Consider the following 18,162-nt stretch of genomic DNA (forward strand, 5'->3'; position numbering starts at 1 on the left):
GCATTTGTCTTTGCTTCCTGATGTGAGAACCCCACTCTCAAGCCTGGGAGTGTGGCATGGCCTCCCCAACACCTGAAAGTGGGAAAAGGAGTGGCAAGGTGGAAGCACATCAGCTAATATTTCCTGCCGCAGTAGAAATACTCTACAGTTCCCACGTAGCTTGTGCTTATCATCTATGAGCTAATGGTCTCCAGTCTGGATGATTCCTCTGACTTCTAGGTTTCTGTACCCAACTGACACATGCACTTGGAAGTCAAATAAGCAGCTCACATTGAACAGATCCAAGAAAAGACCCTTGGCTCCCTTGCCCTCCTCCCCAGTGTTACAAACCCAGTCCTGCTATCTCAGCAAACAGCCCCATGGTTCACCCAGCTGCTCAAGCCAGAAACCTAGGACTGATCCTTAAGACCTCTCTTTCCTTTACCCACACCCATATCTCATCTATCCAGTGGATTCTGCCTCCAGAATTCATAGCAATTCTGTCCTTGTCTCTCCATCTCTGATGCCACCACCCTGCACCCTAGTCTGATCCTCCATCAGCCCCATCAATAGCTTCAGATCTGGTCTCCATGGTACCCTCTTAGCAGTAAAAACTCATTTCTCTATACAGTGGAATGATCTAATATAAACCATATTACATCCCAGCTCAAAACTCTCCATGGCATCCCTTCCCACATAGAAACGTGCAAACTCCTCCCCCTGGCCATGTCATCTTTCTGACTTCTCTCATGTCATCTTCCTCCTGCTCTCAGCACACACCCACGCTGGCCTTCTTTCTGCTTTCAACGTGACAAGTTCATTTCTTCCTTGAGGTCACTTGGGACTCTTCTCTTGTGCCTTCTCTCAGTGGGTTGGCTTTTTGGACTCAATTCGAGAAGGCACCCTAGCGCTAACTACCCAAAACTAAGCTAGTCTTTTAAGTCTGTTTGTATCATCCCCCCGTCTTTACCATTCATTTCTTGAAGTTAACTTATTTCTCTAGCTGTTTGTTATCCCATCATATTAGAAATACATGGCATTTTATCTAGTACTTTACAGTTCACACACACACATCTGAGATCCAGGAGAACAGTGATCTTTTCAGGCACACAAATGTTTTTGAATAAATGAATCGTCTTATTTTATACTCATATTCCTCTCACTCATTCTCATGCAATTCATACACAAGAATAAAATAAACTACTTGTAAATCTCTGAAACATAATAAACAATTTCAAACTTCCTTGCCTTTACACAGTGGTTCCCTCTGCTGAAATGGCCTTGGTTTGTTCTTCCGTTCATCCTTCAAATCCCTGTTTGATAAGCAGCATGCAGAGGTTTGTGAACAGGAACCATGGAGGTTACGAGGCAGGGGAGTAGGTAGCCTGCTGCCCAGTTAGTGAGGTCAGAACCTGGGGCTTGAAGGAAGACTGGAGTCTCTGTAGGGAAATTCTGCCCCAAACCTGGAGCCTTCCCTTTCCTCAAGACAGGAAGCAAGGGGGTGGGGGACTTTGAATAGTCAACAACCCAACCTACTCACCATCTCCATTTGCGTGTTTTTTAGGTTCCCAAACTTTTGCTATCCAAATAGAACTTGACATGTAAGATAGCCCCAGTCACCTGCTCAGCCTAAAAGCTGCAGAGACATTTTTGACTCCATCCCTCACACATACAATACACACACACACACACACACACACACACACACACACACACACACACACACACACACACACACACACACACACACACACCTCACATCCAATTTGTCAGCACATCTGGGCCCTTCTTACCGCTGCCCCCCGCTGGCACCCTAGTCCAAGCGTCGTCATCATCCCTTGGCTGAGCCACTATCATAACTTCTAATTATCTCTCTTCTCTCTCCCCTTGTCCCTACCCTTCATTCTCTACAAACAGCCTAGCCTAGAAAGATGACATGGCCAGGGGGAGGAGTTTGCACGTTTCTATGCCATGGAGAGTTTTCAGCTGGGATGTAATATGGTTTATATTAGATCATTCCACTGTATAGAGAAATGAGTTTTTACTGCTAAGAGGGTACCATGGAGACCAGATCTGAATCTTTTTAAAATCTAGACCCTGTCACCCCTACTAAAAGCCTTCCAGTGGCTTCCCATCATATTTAGACAACTCAGCAAAACCTTCATCATGCCTGCCAGGCCTCCCTCCATGCTCTGGCCCAGACTCTGGCCACTGGCCACCCTTCCAGCCTCATTTCCTACCATGTTTCCATCTTGAGCACAGGAAGGAGGTCAAAGACACGGACTCTGGAGCAACTCTGCCATCATTGCCTGTGTGACATTGCACAAATTACCTGATGTCTCTGTGCTGCGGTTTCTACATCTCTAAAGAGAAGATGACAACACTTTATCAAGCTACTGTAGGACTAGGGGAGTCCTGAAAAGGGTCTCCAGCCCATAGCAAGCTTCTGAACATGTTTCTGGTTTTAAGTAGTTCAATGTCTTAACTCTTAATTTCAGAGAAGCAAGTGAATATGAAAAAAAGATTAAGAGAATATACTTGCAGACTGCTTAATGCAGTTAAGGACACATTTTTATGAAGTCTCTATAAAGAAGTTATGAAGGTATGTGCATAGTGAAATCTCCCTTTGCCCTTTAACTGGAGAAAAACCTAAGAAAGTGTCATGAGTTTTAATAGCATTGAATTAATTGATGGCTTTTTGTTAGTTAAAAAAATAATAATAGTCTATTTAAAACTTGCTTTTATTTTTTTCATTCCTGATGTTAAACACCTTCCCCCAGTAAAACCAGTCTTGGATTCCAAAGGGGACTGGCAAGATCACTGACTTGACTGACATGGGAAGGGAGGAAAAGAGCATGCTTGCAGGCTGGGTGGGCCGGGAGCTCTGGTTGGTGTTTCAAGTCTGCCAGGGTGGCTATAAATCATCTCTTCTCTTCCTGCTTTGGCAGCTCGGGCTTCCCCAAGGCTGAGAAGCATCCAGGTTTTTGCCCTAACATATCTGCTTTCCAAGAAAAAAATAACGTTCTATCCTGGTGGAGGTATTTTTCCTGACATAATGCCTTCTCTTTCCAATTCTGATGAGTTGATTTTTTTTGTGAATGGAAGAAAGGTAAGTTTATGATATGATTAATATGAATTTTCATATGTCAGAGATAAAAACCAAGCTGATTTTCTTTCACTGATGCTGTTTCTTATTTATTTAAACTCCCTTTTCTGTCTTTTTCAAGTCATATGTAGTAGTATGAACTTGACCATGGGTCATTAGTTTAGGGTTTAGTTCAAAATTATTAAAGCTTGGGAGTGTTAGTTTGCTCTTTTCTTTTGGACTCAATAAGGAACTCTCATTTTTATTTGTTAAATTATAATGGTAGTGATTCTTACCCAGGCATTAAAAACTATGTCATCTTCCCATTACATGGATGTTAGCTCTGCTTGAGTTTAGCAATGCTATTTTATTTTATTTGTTTTTTTTATTTTGGAGGCTTGTGTTTTATTCATGGGCTATCAGCCTCCCTCCTGCCCACCTGGGGCAGGTAGGAGGAGTGAGGGAAGGGAGGGCAACTGGGCTAGGAGGGGGCTGACTGCCACTGCCCTTTGTAGATGTACTCCAGCGTGGTGGCGATGGTGCACCTGTCCAGCTCGATTTTCTGAGCCCTGTTCTCCACAACCCTGTTTCCTTGAGTGCCTGGTTGAAGTTCTCCACCATCCTGATCCACCGACCTGTCTGCTTGGCAGACTGGGCAGCCTGAATCTGTAGGGTCTTCACCTTGTGGTCCAGCTTTTTCTGGCTCCAGTTGGCCTGGGCCACACCCACATTGAGGTGATCCACCAAAACTTCTGTCAGGCAGGTGGCTGGAGTGATGACTTCTCACCTATTCTGTGGCAGCTCTTTGCGTTCATTCTGCTTGGCCTGGTGTTGTTTCAGCAGGTGGGACAGCATGGTCATGGTGGGCTGGGGGCAGGGCATATCCGGCCCCCTCCTAACAACACTGTTCTAATAGAAGGAGTATATGACATTGAGGATAATAATAGCAAAGGAGGATTTTATTTTGCCCTAATAAATACTTTCAGGCTGATCAATGAACACTAGAGGCTAAAGCATCCCTGGCTGCTACTTTGGGCCTGGAGCAATACTGTGATTGAAGACAGCACTAAATCAAGTGTAGCGGTGATCCAGCAATTAGAATGGTTGAGAAACATTTACCTAGAATGCTGCATCAGGAACATCGATGTCTTTATAGCACAGAATAGTGTCAGCAGGCTGTGTCCCCTCAATGTAGGGGCACACAGGAGGAAGGGACAGTGGTCCTGGCTTGCAGGCCATCACTCCCGACCCCGATCTTGCTTCCACCTTGGAAATAATTTCCGTAGCCACACCGTTAGGGTGTTAAAGCAGTCTAGGTGTAATGCTTTGCTTCTGTGATGACATTTTGCTCAGCCTGCTCTGCAAGCTGAGATTCCAAGTGGGGAGCACTGAGCTCATCTCTGGCTGAGTGAATCTTCTGAGGACTCAAAAGGAGACTTGAAAATAGGAGGTGGTTATGAAAAATAATGTGGTTTGTTACTTTTCCTGGGGTGATCAAAAACACTTTTAGTGGAATAAGGTCCTGTGTCTCTAGTTTCAGTGTTGCGCCACTTCCTGATGGGTTTTGCTCCAATTCTCCTGTCTAATCTTGCCTGACTGTACCCAGCAGAGATGCTGCCTGAGTCAGGGAGGACATATAACTTTATCTCATGTGCAGGCTTCGATCTATTGGGAGTAGCAGCCTGGAGCACCACATGACAGGCAGAGGGGAGATTCCTGCTCCCTTAAGCCCTTCCTTTACCCAGGCACCTCCGTTTCAGTGGGCAAGGGGTGCTGGTGGGGACAGAAGAGGCTCCCTTATAACATACTCTCCTATGACTCCCTTAGAGAATCTTCTCTGGCTAAGCTTTTTCATGACTTCATGTGGCTGAGTTATCTTGAGTCAGTTTTGGAATCTGTCTGTTTCCTCATCTGGATCCTTTCCGAGTAACTCTAAGGAAAAAATAATCCAGAATTTACAGTTGTCACATATATGAGAAAGTTCAGAGACATTGAAACAGTGTTCCATTATTTCTCCAGAATTCTAGTGCCAGTGTTAGAAAAGGCTTCTTTTGTCGTTTTTTGGTCCTTGTGAAGCCAGCACCTTTCAAAAACATGCCCCCAAAACAACAGATAGGATTGCCATAACATGTTGATATTATCCTCCTAAAATCCCTTCTTATTTCACAATGTAGGTCATAGAGAAGAATGCTGATCCTGAAGTAAACCTACTATTCTACTTGAGGAAAATCCGTATCCTTTTATTTTACTGTAATTAATCTGGCTTTCGTGGTAAAAAGAAAACATGCTAAGACTTCTAAAGGAAGTCATTCTTCCTTTTGTATTTGCTCTAGATAAATACCCTTGTGTTCAATTTGCACAGTCTAGTTGGAGTTCAGAGAATGCATTTAAAAGTGACAGATATGTGCTATATTCGTTGTATTTTTTGACAATGTGTGTACCTTCCCACAAGGGCATTTCATTGACTTGTCATCTATGCCTTTTGACAATCCTTATCAGAGAAAACAAGGTTTTATAAGCATATTTCAAACTCCCATTGTATAACTAATGCACTCCAGCTCTTCACTTCTGATCTGGACCCTTTTTCACATCTCACTCCTCCTGCACCTTCGGTAAATATTCAAAAAGAATTTCTTGGGCTTGAGTGTAACTAAAAAGGGGAACATGAGAGAGTGACCGTGGCAGTGGTTACACAGATCTATGAGATTCAATTGCATAGAGCTGAGTATACCACATGGTATAAGAGCATGCATAAATGGTAAAATCTGAAGAAACTCTAGCCTCTCGTTATCTGTTTTCGGCATGATACCTATGTCAGTTTCCTGGTTTTGGTGTTGCACTGTAGTTCTGTGGGATGTCAGCATTGGGGGAAACTAGGGAACAGGTCCATAGGGCAGTCTGTACCATTTTTGCAACTTCTTATGAGACTACAATTGTTTCAAAATAGTTTGGAGATTTTAGGGGGGAGTTTCCTAGTGCCTAGTGGTTAGGATTCCAGGCTTTCACTGACATAGCCTGGGTTCAATCCCTGGTCACGGAACTGAGATCCTGCAAGCCACATGGCCAATAAATAAATCAACAAATAGTAAGTTAAAAATAAGTATACTTATTCAGTGTCTAGTAAGAACCAGGCACTATATTAAGCTCTGAGGAATCAGTGGTGTGCCAGACAATCCTCGCTCCAGAATCTTCGTTTCCTTCTGCTTCTGGCTCTTGGCCTCCCAACATGAACACCTGAAAACATGAAGCGTGACTTCCTTTCTCCCTGTCCTTTCCTTGACAGACCTACCTAACAACTCTGTGTACCTAATGTCTCATTTCTCTGCTGACTCCATCTCTCACTATTTAACATTTCAATCTGGTTTCCTACCCCCATTATTCTACTACTCTAGCCAGTATTGCCCCTCAGTGTCCCCGTTGCACTCATTATTCAGGGAATTGGGATTACAGTTAAAATAACACAAAAAAACCAAACAGGCCAAATCCTTCCTCCTTGGTTTTGCCACCTCCCATTTACCCAGGTTTAAAATCTGTATTAGTCAGCATACCCTATCACTTCCCTTTTCTTACCTTCCTACATCTCTGCCACACTTTACCATGCTTTCCCTAGACTCCCAAAGTGAAGAAACTATATTAGGAACAAGCTGAAAATTCGTGGGCTCCCAGGTAAGCAAGGCTGGTAGAGCCCTAGACAGAATCAGCCCCAGCCACCCATTTCCCTGGTGGCTCACACAGTAAAGAGTCTGCCTGCAGTGCAGGAGACCTGGGTTTGATCCCTGGGTCGGGACGATCCCCTGCAGAAGGAAATGGCAACCCACCCACGCGGCCCAGACCTGCTGGGGTGCAACCTCATGGCACCTCTCCTTCTACATGACAGATCCTGGCCTGCTGTTAAGTAATCTGACCTGTAAAAACAAGATACTGCACCAGCAAGAGTTGCTGTCCCACAGCTACATGGGTTAAAGAGGACTAGAGAATTGCTTTAAGGCAACTGTGAGATCCTGGCTCTAGGATAAAACTGGAGAAACAGGATGGGTCAGAGACATCCTAAACACTTGTCCTCATCTTCCTACACCTTTCACATACCCAGCCCTAACACTTCTTGCAGTTCTCGAAACAACTCTTCATTCAGTATTTGAATTTTACCAAGCACCACGTGTGCAGAAGTAAGCTAGAAGACACAGCCTCTGCCCTCAATCTAGTGAATGAAGAGACAGACAGCAGGTGTGATGAGTGCCGTGTTGTGAGAACATGGACAGGGCACTCCCACCAGGCTTGAGGAAGGAAGGAAGAGAGAAGGGTTGTGTAGGAGTTACTGGGAAAGGGGAATTCTTGGGCGAAAGGGTATTCTTGTTGGTGGTGTGTGGGGGGTGGGGTGGTGCAGAGGCAAGAGAATATATTGCTTTAGAGGAACTGAAAGCAGTTTATTCCAATGGATGTAAAGCTTTGGGGGGTGGGGGTGGGAGGGTATAGCAAGAGATGAATGAGGAGTGAGATCCTTGAGGCAAAGAGTCAAGTTTGGCATGCAAGACACAATCACTCACTGATGAATGGCCAGAAGTCAGTGGAAATTCCAGGGTCAGCTGCACACACTGGCCATGAGCATTTAGTCTCAGGGTAACTTCTGTGTATGCCCATAGTGTTGTGTATCTTGGGGCCCTGAGAAAGCTCTTTTCTTAAAGGACCGAAAAATAAACTTCTGATATATTATTGTTTGTATTTGACTTATGTGGGGTTGTCAGCTTTAGCATATAGAAATACAGTATGGCCAGGTAAATTTGAATTTGAATGCATGGGACATACCTACACTAAAATATAATTCATTTTTTTATCTGAAATTCAGATTTAACTGGGTGTTCTATATTTTGTCTGGTCACCCTACCTAGCGAAGAGCTTTAGGATGAGTCAACAGAACATGGAAGAAACTGCCTGAATCAGGCACTTCTGGTGGGACTGGAGGAAGGAGGCATCAAACTACTTGTCTGGTAACCAGAGGGCAAAGCAGCTGGTTGAATCAACCTTTCACTTTTCACTCAAGGCAATGTTAAAACAAGAAGCACAGAGCTGCTTTAAGGTCTGACAGAGTGAAAAGTTAAAAATTTGCCTCTTCTTTGAGTCAGACGGCTTCTGGATTCCTTTGCTTGAAAATGTCAGGTCACCAAAGGCAAATAGAAGGGGTTTCTCTGCCTTTTCCCTTCAGGTCAATGGCACACTCTCACTAAGGCATCAACCACATGACTCTGCCTGAAGACAGAAAGCTTGACTTGCCTGAGTGGGCTCAGACAAGGGAACAGAGGAAGCGGGGTGCCACCCCCTCTGAACCTCTGTAGAGAATCTCAGCTTCCTACTCTGTGGTGTCCCGACCTGGTATTATCTCTTCATGGGCAGTAATTTCTAAGATGAAATTCTCAGCCTCCACCCAAGCCAATTATAATCTGCACCCATGAAATCTTTCTTAAACCTCACCCAGAGAGTTCCCAAGCAAATTCTAGTAGACTCTAATAGCACCTGAAGCAAAGGGATTACATATATTATTTGTTCTTTCTTTGTGGAAACATGCCAGTGTCTTACAGGGAAGAGGTATGCAAGAGTTTGTTGATATTACTGGTTCAGGAACCAAGTTATCAATCCATATTCTCTAATCCTGTAATCCTATAAAAAAAATAAAAGCATTACATTGCTGAACTAGGATAAGTTAAACTTCCTGGTGGAGGTTTCTAAGTTTTACATATGCACCTCCTCCCAGCACCTCCACAACAATAACATAACACGAGTGCAGAATCCATTTCCCCAACCCTGAATTCAACAGGCTTTTCCCTATTCATTTGGATGCAGACTCTGATCTAACTGGCATGAGGCTCTTTGTAGACTTCACGTGTCCCACTCAGTGTGAATATCCAGAGGACTCACTGTAGAAGCATGAGCTTTTGATTACAAGGTGCTGCCCTCGCCCCACTGGAGAGCACCATACTGTCTTTCTAAAATCCAGAAAATGCCGCATTCACAAATGCATCGGCGATTTGGGTGTGTAGGAATATCTTCTCACCTTTCATCAATTAGCTCACTATGTGAAAAAAGTGGAACAGCTCTCTTAAGCAGGAAATCTTAGGAGATTCCAGAAAATGACTCACTTGTTATCAGTATCTGAGGAAGAACAGTATAGAAAGCAGAGCAGCCTGGGTCCCTCTTTTCCTTGACCCCCTTCCTTCCAGTCCACCTCACCGGCACCAAGTACGGCTGTGGGAGTGGAGGCTGCGGTGCCTGCACTGTCATGGTGTCCAGATACGACCCCAAGACCAAGAAGATCCAGTATCCTTTGCATTGGCCCAAGCACTTCTGGAAAGAATGTAGAACCTCCACTTCCTGTCCCTGTGTCCCCTCTCCTCTCTCCAGGTGTCCATTGCACTCACATCGCCTCTGGACCTGCTCTCCTGTGGCTTCCCATCCTCCAGATCTTTCCTATGGACTTTCTTCCCATCAGGGTATATCTGTCCTGCATTCCAGTCTCTCAGGGGCACTCTGTCTCTCGCTGTATAGATATTTGCTTTGCTTTTGAGCAGATCTCAGACTGAGGGCCAGGCAAGAATGGTTTACACACAAAGAAGTGATGCATTGTCCTTGCAGAAGGTTAAGGTCAACATATACTAGAAGAGTTATTCTCCTGAAGGGCTGAGTGAGACCTCCCATCATGCTATGTGACTGAGCCAATGTCACCTTGACCTAAAATGTAAATTTGCTCACTGATCGCATGTGGTAGGAGAGTCGGTTTTTGTCTTAAGTCTCTGGGTTATGCTGTTCACAAATTAGGAAGAGGAGAAGCAAAGGAAAGGAAAGGGGTGAGTTTAGCTTTGGACGAATCGCATTGTAGTTACTATGGGACGTGCAAGAGGGATTGTCCACAAGTATCTTCATAGACAGGTCTATTACTCAGAGGAGAAGTCTCATCTGGAACTAGTTTATTGGAAGTTATCAACATAGATACTAACAATGACAATAGAAATAGCTAATGTCTATTGAATGCTGGGCACTGTTCAAAATAGTTTACATATGTTATTCAATCCCCAAAACAATTTTGAAATAGGCTCGACTATCACTCATATTGAAAAAAGAGGAAATGGAGGCAAAGAGGGTTAGCTAACTTGTCAAGGTTATGAGGGCCAGTTAGTGGTAAAAGCAAGTTTTCAACCCTGGTCATTTAGAATGTAGTGGGAATCACAGGAGAGCTTCCAAGCTCAGGACACTGCAGAACAAGAGACAGGGAGATGGGCAAAGAAAGACACCCTCCAAAGGAGACCAAGAGGGAGTAGCCAGGGATGAATGAGGAGCATCCAGAAGAGAAAGTTCCAAGGTGGCAGAAGTGCAATAGTATGAAACACCAGGACATGGCTCAGAGCCATTAGATTGCTCCCAGAGCACTGTCAGCAGACTTGTGGGGCTGGAAAACGAGGTACAGATACACAGGAGTGACTGGAGGGCCAGGAAGGCATGGATAGCTTTTGAAGAAACTTGACTAAGAAGGGGAGAAAGATGGGCTGGAGAGAGACATTGGCCTGGGGATTTATTTTTAGCACAAAAAGACACTTCAACTTCTAAATTCAAGGGAATTTAGAGAAATGAGACCCTAGAAAGGAAGAGGTTAGAAGGGCAATTGATAATGAAGCAAGTCCATGGGGAGACAAGAATAGACAGGATTCAGAGCACAGGGGAGGAGGTGGGGTGGGGTGTCCTCGCCCTCCAGGCCTGGACTTGGGGTGAGGCTGACTGCAGCTAGAGATGAGTAGAGGTGGGCTGGGCGGTGACAGGAGAATATGCCTCTATTTCCTGGATGACGCATAAGGCTAAGACAGGAGAGCAATGAGCCCTGGAAAAGGAAGAGGGAGATAACTTTAAGAGAAAGTAAACTTAATGGAGGAGGGCAGCTGGAGGACAAAAAAAAAAAATGCAAAAATGCACAATAACCCAGGGTTCACTCTTGCTCTGTATACTAAGCACTCTTCCGAGAGACTAAACTGGACTAATGAAGCCTGGACCCCATTCCCAACCAGTGAGATGAGAATCTGATGTAGCCACATCTGCTGTGTCAATAATACAGACTCTAGTGTGAGAGAGATGGTCAAGACAGTGGCATGAATCCATGGCTTACATACTTGCCCATACACTGGAATCAGCTGAGGAGCTTTGAAAACTGATGGAGTGACTGCATCCCAAAGATTCTGGTTTAATTAGGCTAGCCTTGGACTTCCCTGGAAGTCCAGTGGTTAAGACTCTATGCTTCCAAGGTAGGGGGCTCAGGTTCAATCCCTAGCCAGGGAACTAAGATCCCACATACTGTGTGTCATGACCAAAAATCAATAATAATAATTAGGCTAGTATGCAATCAGAGTTTTTGTACTTTTAGAAACTTCCCACAGCTGAAAATCACTGGGGTAAATTATCCCATGATGGTTTACATGAGTCAATATATCATTTTATGATGAGAAAAAGCCTTTTTTCTCTGAGTGAAAAAAATAAACAGAGAATGAGGGTCTCTTGGAGGTTCTACACAAAACTCATTTTTCTTTTTCTCCATTTCTCTCTACCATTCTACTCCAGCCATATGTTAAGTCCTTTCTTGAACACTTCCAAAAAGTTACGGTTTTTAATCTAGTATTCTCTGTGTTCTCAGGGAAATATAGTCTCAAGACCCTTTCTAGAAATAACTCCCTGAATTATGTTACCCACTCCATGTGATTCCAATGTATTCTCTTTACAAAATCCCATCACAGCCATTATCCAGTTACAGCGTGCCTGGTGCCCATCTGTTCTCTGCATGGGGCTGCTATCACCACTGTGGAAGGTGTAGGAAGCATCAAAACCAGGATTCACCCCGTGCAGGTAAGAGTACAATGTGGTGGGGACCCAGTGCTGGTATCGGCACTGTCCACAATCTAATGGACTCCGGTTAGGTCATCAATTTTGAGATTTTTTTTGTGCTTTTAAATTCTCATTTTGTGGGATTTAGTGCTTCATAGCTAGGGATCTTTTCAGAGCTTGGTGTATAGGGACTTCCCTGGTGGGCCATTGGTTAAGATTCTGCACTTCTCCACTGCAGGGGGCACAGGTTCCATCCCTGGTGGGGGAACTAAGATCCCACATGCTGAAAATAAAATAAAATTTTTTAAAAAAGAGAGAGAGATTTGTGTATAAACCAAGATTTCTTCATCTTCATAATTTTAATATATCTTAACTTCTCAGTCTCATCCTTGCCCTAAACTAAAACAGTCTGATAAGAGAAGAAAATGAGATAGGAAACTAGAAGTTTATAGAAGATACTACTTGTCTACCACATTTCAAAATTACTGAACTGTGAATAAGAAGCTAATCTTGTATATAAATACTCCCCAAATACCCCCCAAATGTCTCATGAGAAGCTGAACACCATGCTACAATAAAGCACAACTAAAATGACAAAATATTTATTGATATTAATGTTCAGAGGACTTTTTAAAAGAAATTGCAATATTACTTTTATGTACTATTGAACAAGAGTTTCTTTGGAGGTTAAGTTTTAAAAGTAGGGTGTAGAAATAAAATTATGGATTGCCATAATCTCCTTGGACATTTCTTCCCCTAGAAGGCTGTATTAGAACATGGAGGCTCAGAGCTTCCTCTGTTGATGTGTTGCATTCATGAGCACTTTTGGTAGTGCTTGTCTTTCAACTGTAAACTTAATGACTTTTTGATGTTATTAAGCTCTTACTCCACACTTGGCTCACCACCTTAACAGTTATGGAAGCAACCTAATGCTGCAGCTTATCAGATTTCTTCCTCCCAAATTCTGACAATACTTGATAGTTCAGTAGTGTCCTGAACAGGCTTTTACCAGCATGTGAGAGCCGCTTCTCTTGTGTTGTTGGAAGAGGGTGTTTGCTATGACCAGTGAGTTCTCTTGGCAAAACTCTATTAGCCTTTGCCCTGCTTCATTCTGTACTCCAAGGCCAAATTTGCCTGTTACTCCAGGTGTTTCTCAGAGAAGGCAAGGGCACCCCACTCCAGTATTCTTACCTGGAAAATCCCATGGACGGAGGAGCCTGGCAGGCTGCAGTCCATATGGTCGTGACGAGTCGGACACGACTGAGCCACTTCACTTTCACTTTTCACTTTCATGCATTGGAGAAGGAAATAGCAACCCACTCCAGTGTTCTTGCCTGGAGAATCCCAGGGACGGCAGAGACTGGTGGGCTGCCGTCTATAGGGTCGCACAGAGTTGGACACGACTGAAGCGACTTAGCAGCAGCAGCAGCAGCCAGGTGTTTCTTGACTTCTGACTTTTGCATTCCAGTCCCCTATAATGAAAAGGACATCTTTTTTGGGTGTTAGTTCTAAAAGGTCTTGTAGGTCTTCATAGAACCGTTCAACTTCAGCTTCTTCAGCGTTACTGATCAGGGCATAGACTTGGATTACTGCTGGGAAAGATTGAGGGCAGGAGGAGAAGGGGATGACAGAGGATGAGATGATTGGATGGCATCACCGACTCAATGGACATGGGTTTGGGTGGACTCCAGGAGTTGGTGATGGACAAGGAGGCCTGGAGTGCTGCGGTTCATGGGATCACAAAGAGTCGGACACAACTGAGCGACTGAACTGAACTGAACAGAGAGCTACTTGTTAAATGTTAGGGATTTTGTGAGCCAGGCTTTAAGCACAGCTGTTACTAAAAACCAAACTATACAAACTTAAAAGTAGGTAAATGATATTAAAAACAAAGTTCAGTTCAGTTCAGTCACTCAGTCGTGTCTGACTCTTTGCGACCCTATGAATCGCAGCACGCCAGGCCTCCCTGTCCATCACCAACTCCTGGAGTTTACCCAAACCCATGTCCATCAAGTCAGTGATGCCATCCAATCATCTCATCCTCTGTCGTCCCCTTCTCCTCCTGCCCCCAATCCTTCCCAGCATTAGGGTCTTTTCCAATGAGTCAACTCTTCGAATGAGGTGGCCAAAGTATTGGAGTTTCAGCTTCAACATCAGTCCTTCCAATGAACACCCAGGACTGATCTCCTTTAGGATGGACTGACTGGATCTCCTTGCAGTCCAAGGGACTCTCAAGAGTCTTCTCCAACACCACAGTTCAAAAGCATCAATTCTGCGGCACTCAGCTTTCTTCACCGTCCAACTCTCACATCCATACATGACCACTGGAAAAACCATAGCCTTGACTAGACAGACCTTCGTTGGCAAAGTAATGTCTCTGCTTTTAAATATGCTATCTAGGTTGGTCATAACCTTCCTCACAAGGAGTAAGTGTCTTTTAATTTCATGGCTGCAATCACCATCAGCAGTGATTAATAGCAACATTTATTGTATCCTAATTATTTTACTACATTTTTCTATCACCTATGTTTTTGAGGCCATTTATGGACATGAGTTTGGATAAACTCTGGGAGTTGGTGATGGACAGGGAGGCCTGGCGTGCTGCGGTTCATGGGGTCGCAAAGAGTCGGACACGACTGAATGACTGGACTGAACTGAACTGATGTCTATTGTACCTACACAGTGGAAGTACCTTGTAAATGTATCCACATTCAATGACATCACATCAGAACTTTAACCTCAGCCTCTATGGAAATATTTATATTATGAAAAATAGTAGAAGCTACAAATAAGGACTGTCTTCCCAGAGATCCAGTTGTTAAATATTTACCAGCCCATGTGCTGTGTCTGTCTATATGACACATCTGAAACAACTTGCCTTCTAGCAGTAAACCCAACACAGCCATATTTTCCTCTAGCACTAGAACAATGTCTTTCCTTTCAGTTGAACCATAGATGAAGTATTTGGCTTCCATCTTAAGGGTCATGCTGTTTGAAAAATGTTTATTTAAAAACATTTGAATCACATTCAGGGCAGCGAACTGAGCATCCTCAACTCACTGAGAAAGACATAGGACAGAGAAACACAGTGGGACCCACAGAGTCATATTTCCCATCCGTTCGTGGATTGGGTCTTTGTATAGAATCGACAAAGTAAATTGTCATTTCTCATTCTATCTCACTCTCTTTTTTTATTGTTTTGTTGTACTTAAATGCATAAAGTTGAAAGTGCATAAAGTAAGTATGTAAATGGCACAACACTACGAAATTATGCTTCACAATTTTCAAAGCATTTATATAGATTGTCATTTAACCCATAAAACATTACAGAATATAAATGAAGAAGAAGATAAAATTTACTTGCCAGAGACTATTAAATGATTTGTATATACTCATTCATTTATTCTCAGTTATCTTGTGCCATAGATACCATTATTATTCTAATTTTAAAGATGGGACGAACTTGTGGGCACAGGGTGGGAAGGAGAGGGTAGGATGAATTGAGAGAGTATTATTGACATATATACACTACTATGTGTAAAGTGGAGCTTCCTGGGTGGCTCAGCAGTAAAGAATCTACCTGCAATGCAGGAGACACAGGTTCGATCCTTGGGTCAGGAAGATCCCCTGGAAAAGGAAATGGCAACCCACTTCAGTGTTCTTGCCTGGGAAATCTCATGGACAGAGGAGCCTGGCAGGCTACAATCCATAGGGTCACAAAAGAGCTGGACATGACTTAGCAACTAAAACGAGAATAATGTGTAAAGTAGATAGCTAGTGGGAAGCTGCTGTATAACACAAGGAGCTCAGCTGGGTCTCTGTGGTGATCTAGAGTGGTGGGATGCGGGGTAGGTTGAGAGAGAGGCTCAAGAGGGAGGGGACATATGTATACTGATTCATGTTGCTGCACAGCAAGAACTATTAATAACACAACATTGTAAAGCAGTATATTGTTGTTATTTAATCACTAAGCCATGTCCAACTCTTTTGCTACCCCATGGACTGCAGTGCCCCAGGCTCCTCTGTCCATGGGATTTCCCAGCCAAGGATACTGGAGTGGGTTGCCATTTCTTTCTCCAGGGAATCTTCCTGACCCAAGGATCAAAATGCATCTCCTGAATTGACAGGCAGATTCTTTATGAGCCACCAAGGAAGCCCCAAAAGCAATTATACTCCAATTAAACAAAAAAAAAATTTTTTTAAAGGAAGTAAAAAAGATGAAGAAAGGAAGAAAGTCAAGTAAACCATCCAGGGACCCACAATTAATGAATACAGGAAGGACCAAAACTAACATGAACATGACTTCAAAGCATTTTACTCGTTACTTAAACTATATTCTGATTTCACAGGTAAAGAAACCAGAGAGTCTAGAGAGTAAAGTGACTTAATACATGCCAACAGGCTTTTCTTGAGTGGGTAGGGCGAAACACATGATTTCAAGAAATAGAAATATTCTTCCAGAACGACATTTTTCACCCTACAGTTACCTCTACTGCTGCTGCCGCTGCTAAGTCGTTTCAGTCATGTCTGACTCTGTGTGACCCCAGAGACGGCAGCCCACCAGGCTCCGCCATCCCTGGGATTCTCCAGGCAAGAACACTGGAGTGGGTTGCCATTTCCTTCTCCAGTGCATGAAAGGGAAAAGTGAAAGTGAAGTCGCTCAGTCGTGTCCAACTCTTAGTGACCCCATGCACTGCAGCCCACCAGGCTCCTCAGTCCATGGGATTTTCCAGGCAAGAGGACTGGAGTGGGGTGCCGTTGCTTTCTCCAACAGTTATCTCTAGAAAGTTAAATATATAAGCTTTGCTCTTATCTGGTATACAAGGGAGAGAAATGAGACGTTTAAAGTAGAAGTAATGTACCATTTTCCCCCAGGAAAGACTTGCCAAGTGTCATGGGACACAATGTGGCTTCTGCAGCCCAGGAATGGTGATGTCCATCTACACACTGCTGAGGAACCACCCGGAGCCCACCTCTGAGCAGATAACCGAAGCTCTTGGAGGTGAGGCTTCTCAGCCCTCTGCAGGCAGGACTTCCGGTGGGAGGTGCCCAAGGAAAGAAGGAAGAAGGCGTCAGCTGGTGGAGAGAAGCTGTAGTGCAGCTTTGGAGTTCCAGGCACCTGGTCAACAAGTAGGCCTCCTTAGCCCTCACCTTGACCTCAGTCCTCTCTAGGAAGGGCCGCCCTCATTGGTCAACATTGGTGCCAAGAATTGGGGCAATATTGTTTCATTACAAACCTTTCTCCCTTAATGGAGCCTGTAGTCACTCTGCAAAAGCATTCAAATAGGCTGTTTTTCTAACATTTTTAATACAATAGTTTCCAAATGTGGAAATCTGGGTAGTGTACAAGAATGAGATTTTTTGGTTTATTTTTAAATCAATCTGTTAGAATCATTCATTAACTCTACTTACTAATTTTACAAAGAGAATAGATTTCAGAAACTTTACCTTTTTCTGTTCTGGTTGGGTTCATTACAAGATCAAGAAGCCCATAAGCAGGAATTAGTTATCACAGATAAACTTGGTGAGCAACTCAATCTCCTATGACAAAATAGCTATCTATCTAATTTAAGTGAACAAACATGACTTACTACCAAAAAAAAGCATTTTATCAAATGTAGTTTTCTTCAACAAACATGCTAGGTTCAAGGTAACCAGTTACTAGTGCTTTAAAGAAAGCTGTGAAAGCAAACCTCTAATCATTATAAGAAAACTCTTTGTCCCTTTCAGTAAACAAACCTATACAAAAATTCAGTTTTGTGATGAAAAGATACAGACTAAAGCAAAGTAAAATTTCAACTTAAGTTGTATGGTAACTAGAATATGAATATTCACTAATATTTTCCCTTATCTCTCATCAACTTCTACATTCAACATTTTTCAGTTTCTCATTAAGTATAATAAGAATTTTGGCCAATGGTTTCAATTATAATTTTAACTAAACCTGAATAAATTTGAATAACAGATAATCTTTGTTTTATAAAATAACCCACACTAATAAGATATTTAGAGCTTTGAAAAGTAAAGGTCTTGTGATTTGCCTTACTTTTTGTATATTTCTTTGAATATGCACAGACAGTCTTATAAACATGAGTTATTTCCTCCCAGATTCTATGCCTGTAACTCACTTAACCACCAGGAGATGGCATTGTAAAGTTTGGCTAAATTATAAAGATAACTATTCTAGGTATGGATAACTTCAAGAGTATATTTTGTTTCATACTTCATTTACTTGATCTTTCTAG

General features: G+C 43.1%; 1 protein-coding gene and 1 pseudogene across 1 annotated transcript in view; one reads left to right on the forward strand and one right to left on the reverse strand.

Annotated features, from left to right (window-relative positions):
• LOC145542617 (aldehyde oxidase 4-like) overlaps window positions 1–18,162 on the forward strand; it is an 83,534-nt gene that overhangs the window by 11,662 nt on the left and 53,710 nt on the right. The window contains exons 4-9 of the mRNA XM_081581800.1: window positions 2,034–2,581; window positions 2,928–3,088; window positions 5,239–5,296; window positions 9,277–9,373; window positions 11,830–11,938; window positions 16,793–16,919. Of these exons, the coding sequence (XP_081437926.1) occupies window positions 3,035–3,088; window positions 5,239–5,296; window positions 9,277–9,373; window positions 11,830–11,938; window positions 16,793–16,919 (445 nt within the window). The 5' untranslated portion in view covers window positions 2,034–2,581; window positions 2,928–3,034. The remainder of the gene's footprint in view (window positions 1–2,033; window positions 2,582–2,927; window positions 3,089–5,238; window positions 5,297–9,276; window positions 9,374–11,829; window positions 11,939–16,792; window positions 16,920–18,162) is intronic.
• On the reverse strand, window positions 3,546–3,919 carry LOC145542621 (biogenesis of lysosome-related organelles complex 1 subunit 1 pseudogene; annotated as a pseudogene).

The sequence above is a fragment of the Giraffa tippelskirchi genome, chromosome 3, assembly GCF_054371585.1.
Source record: "Giraffa tippelskirchi isolate mGirTip1 chromosome 3, T2T-mGirTip1v1.2.pri, whole genome shotgun sequence".
Classification (NCBI taxonomy): domain Eukaryota; kingdom Metazoa; phylum Chordata; class Mammalia; order Artiodactyla; family Giraffidae; genus Giraffa; species Giraffa tippelskirchi.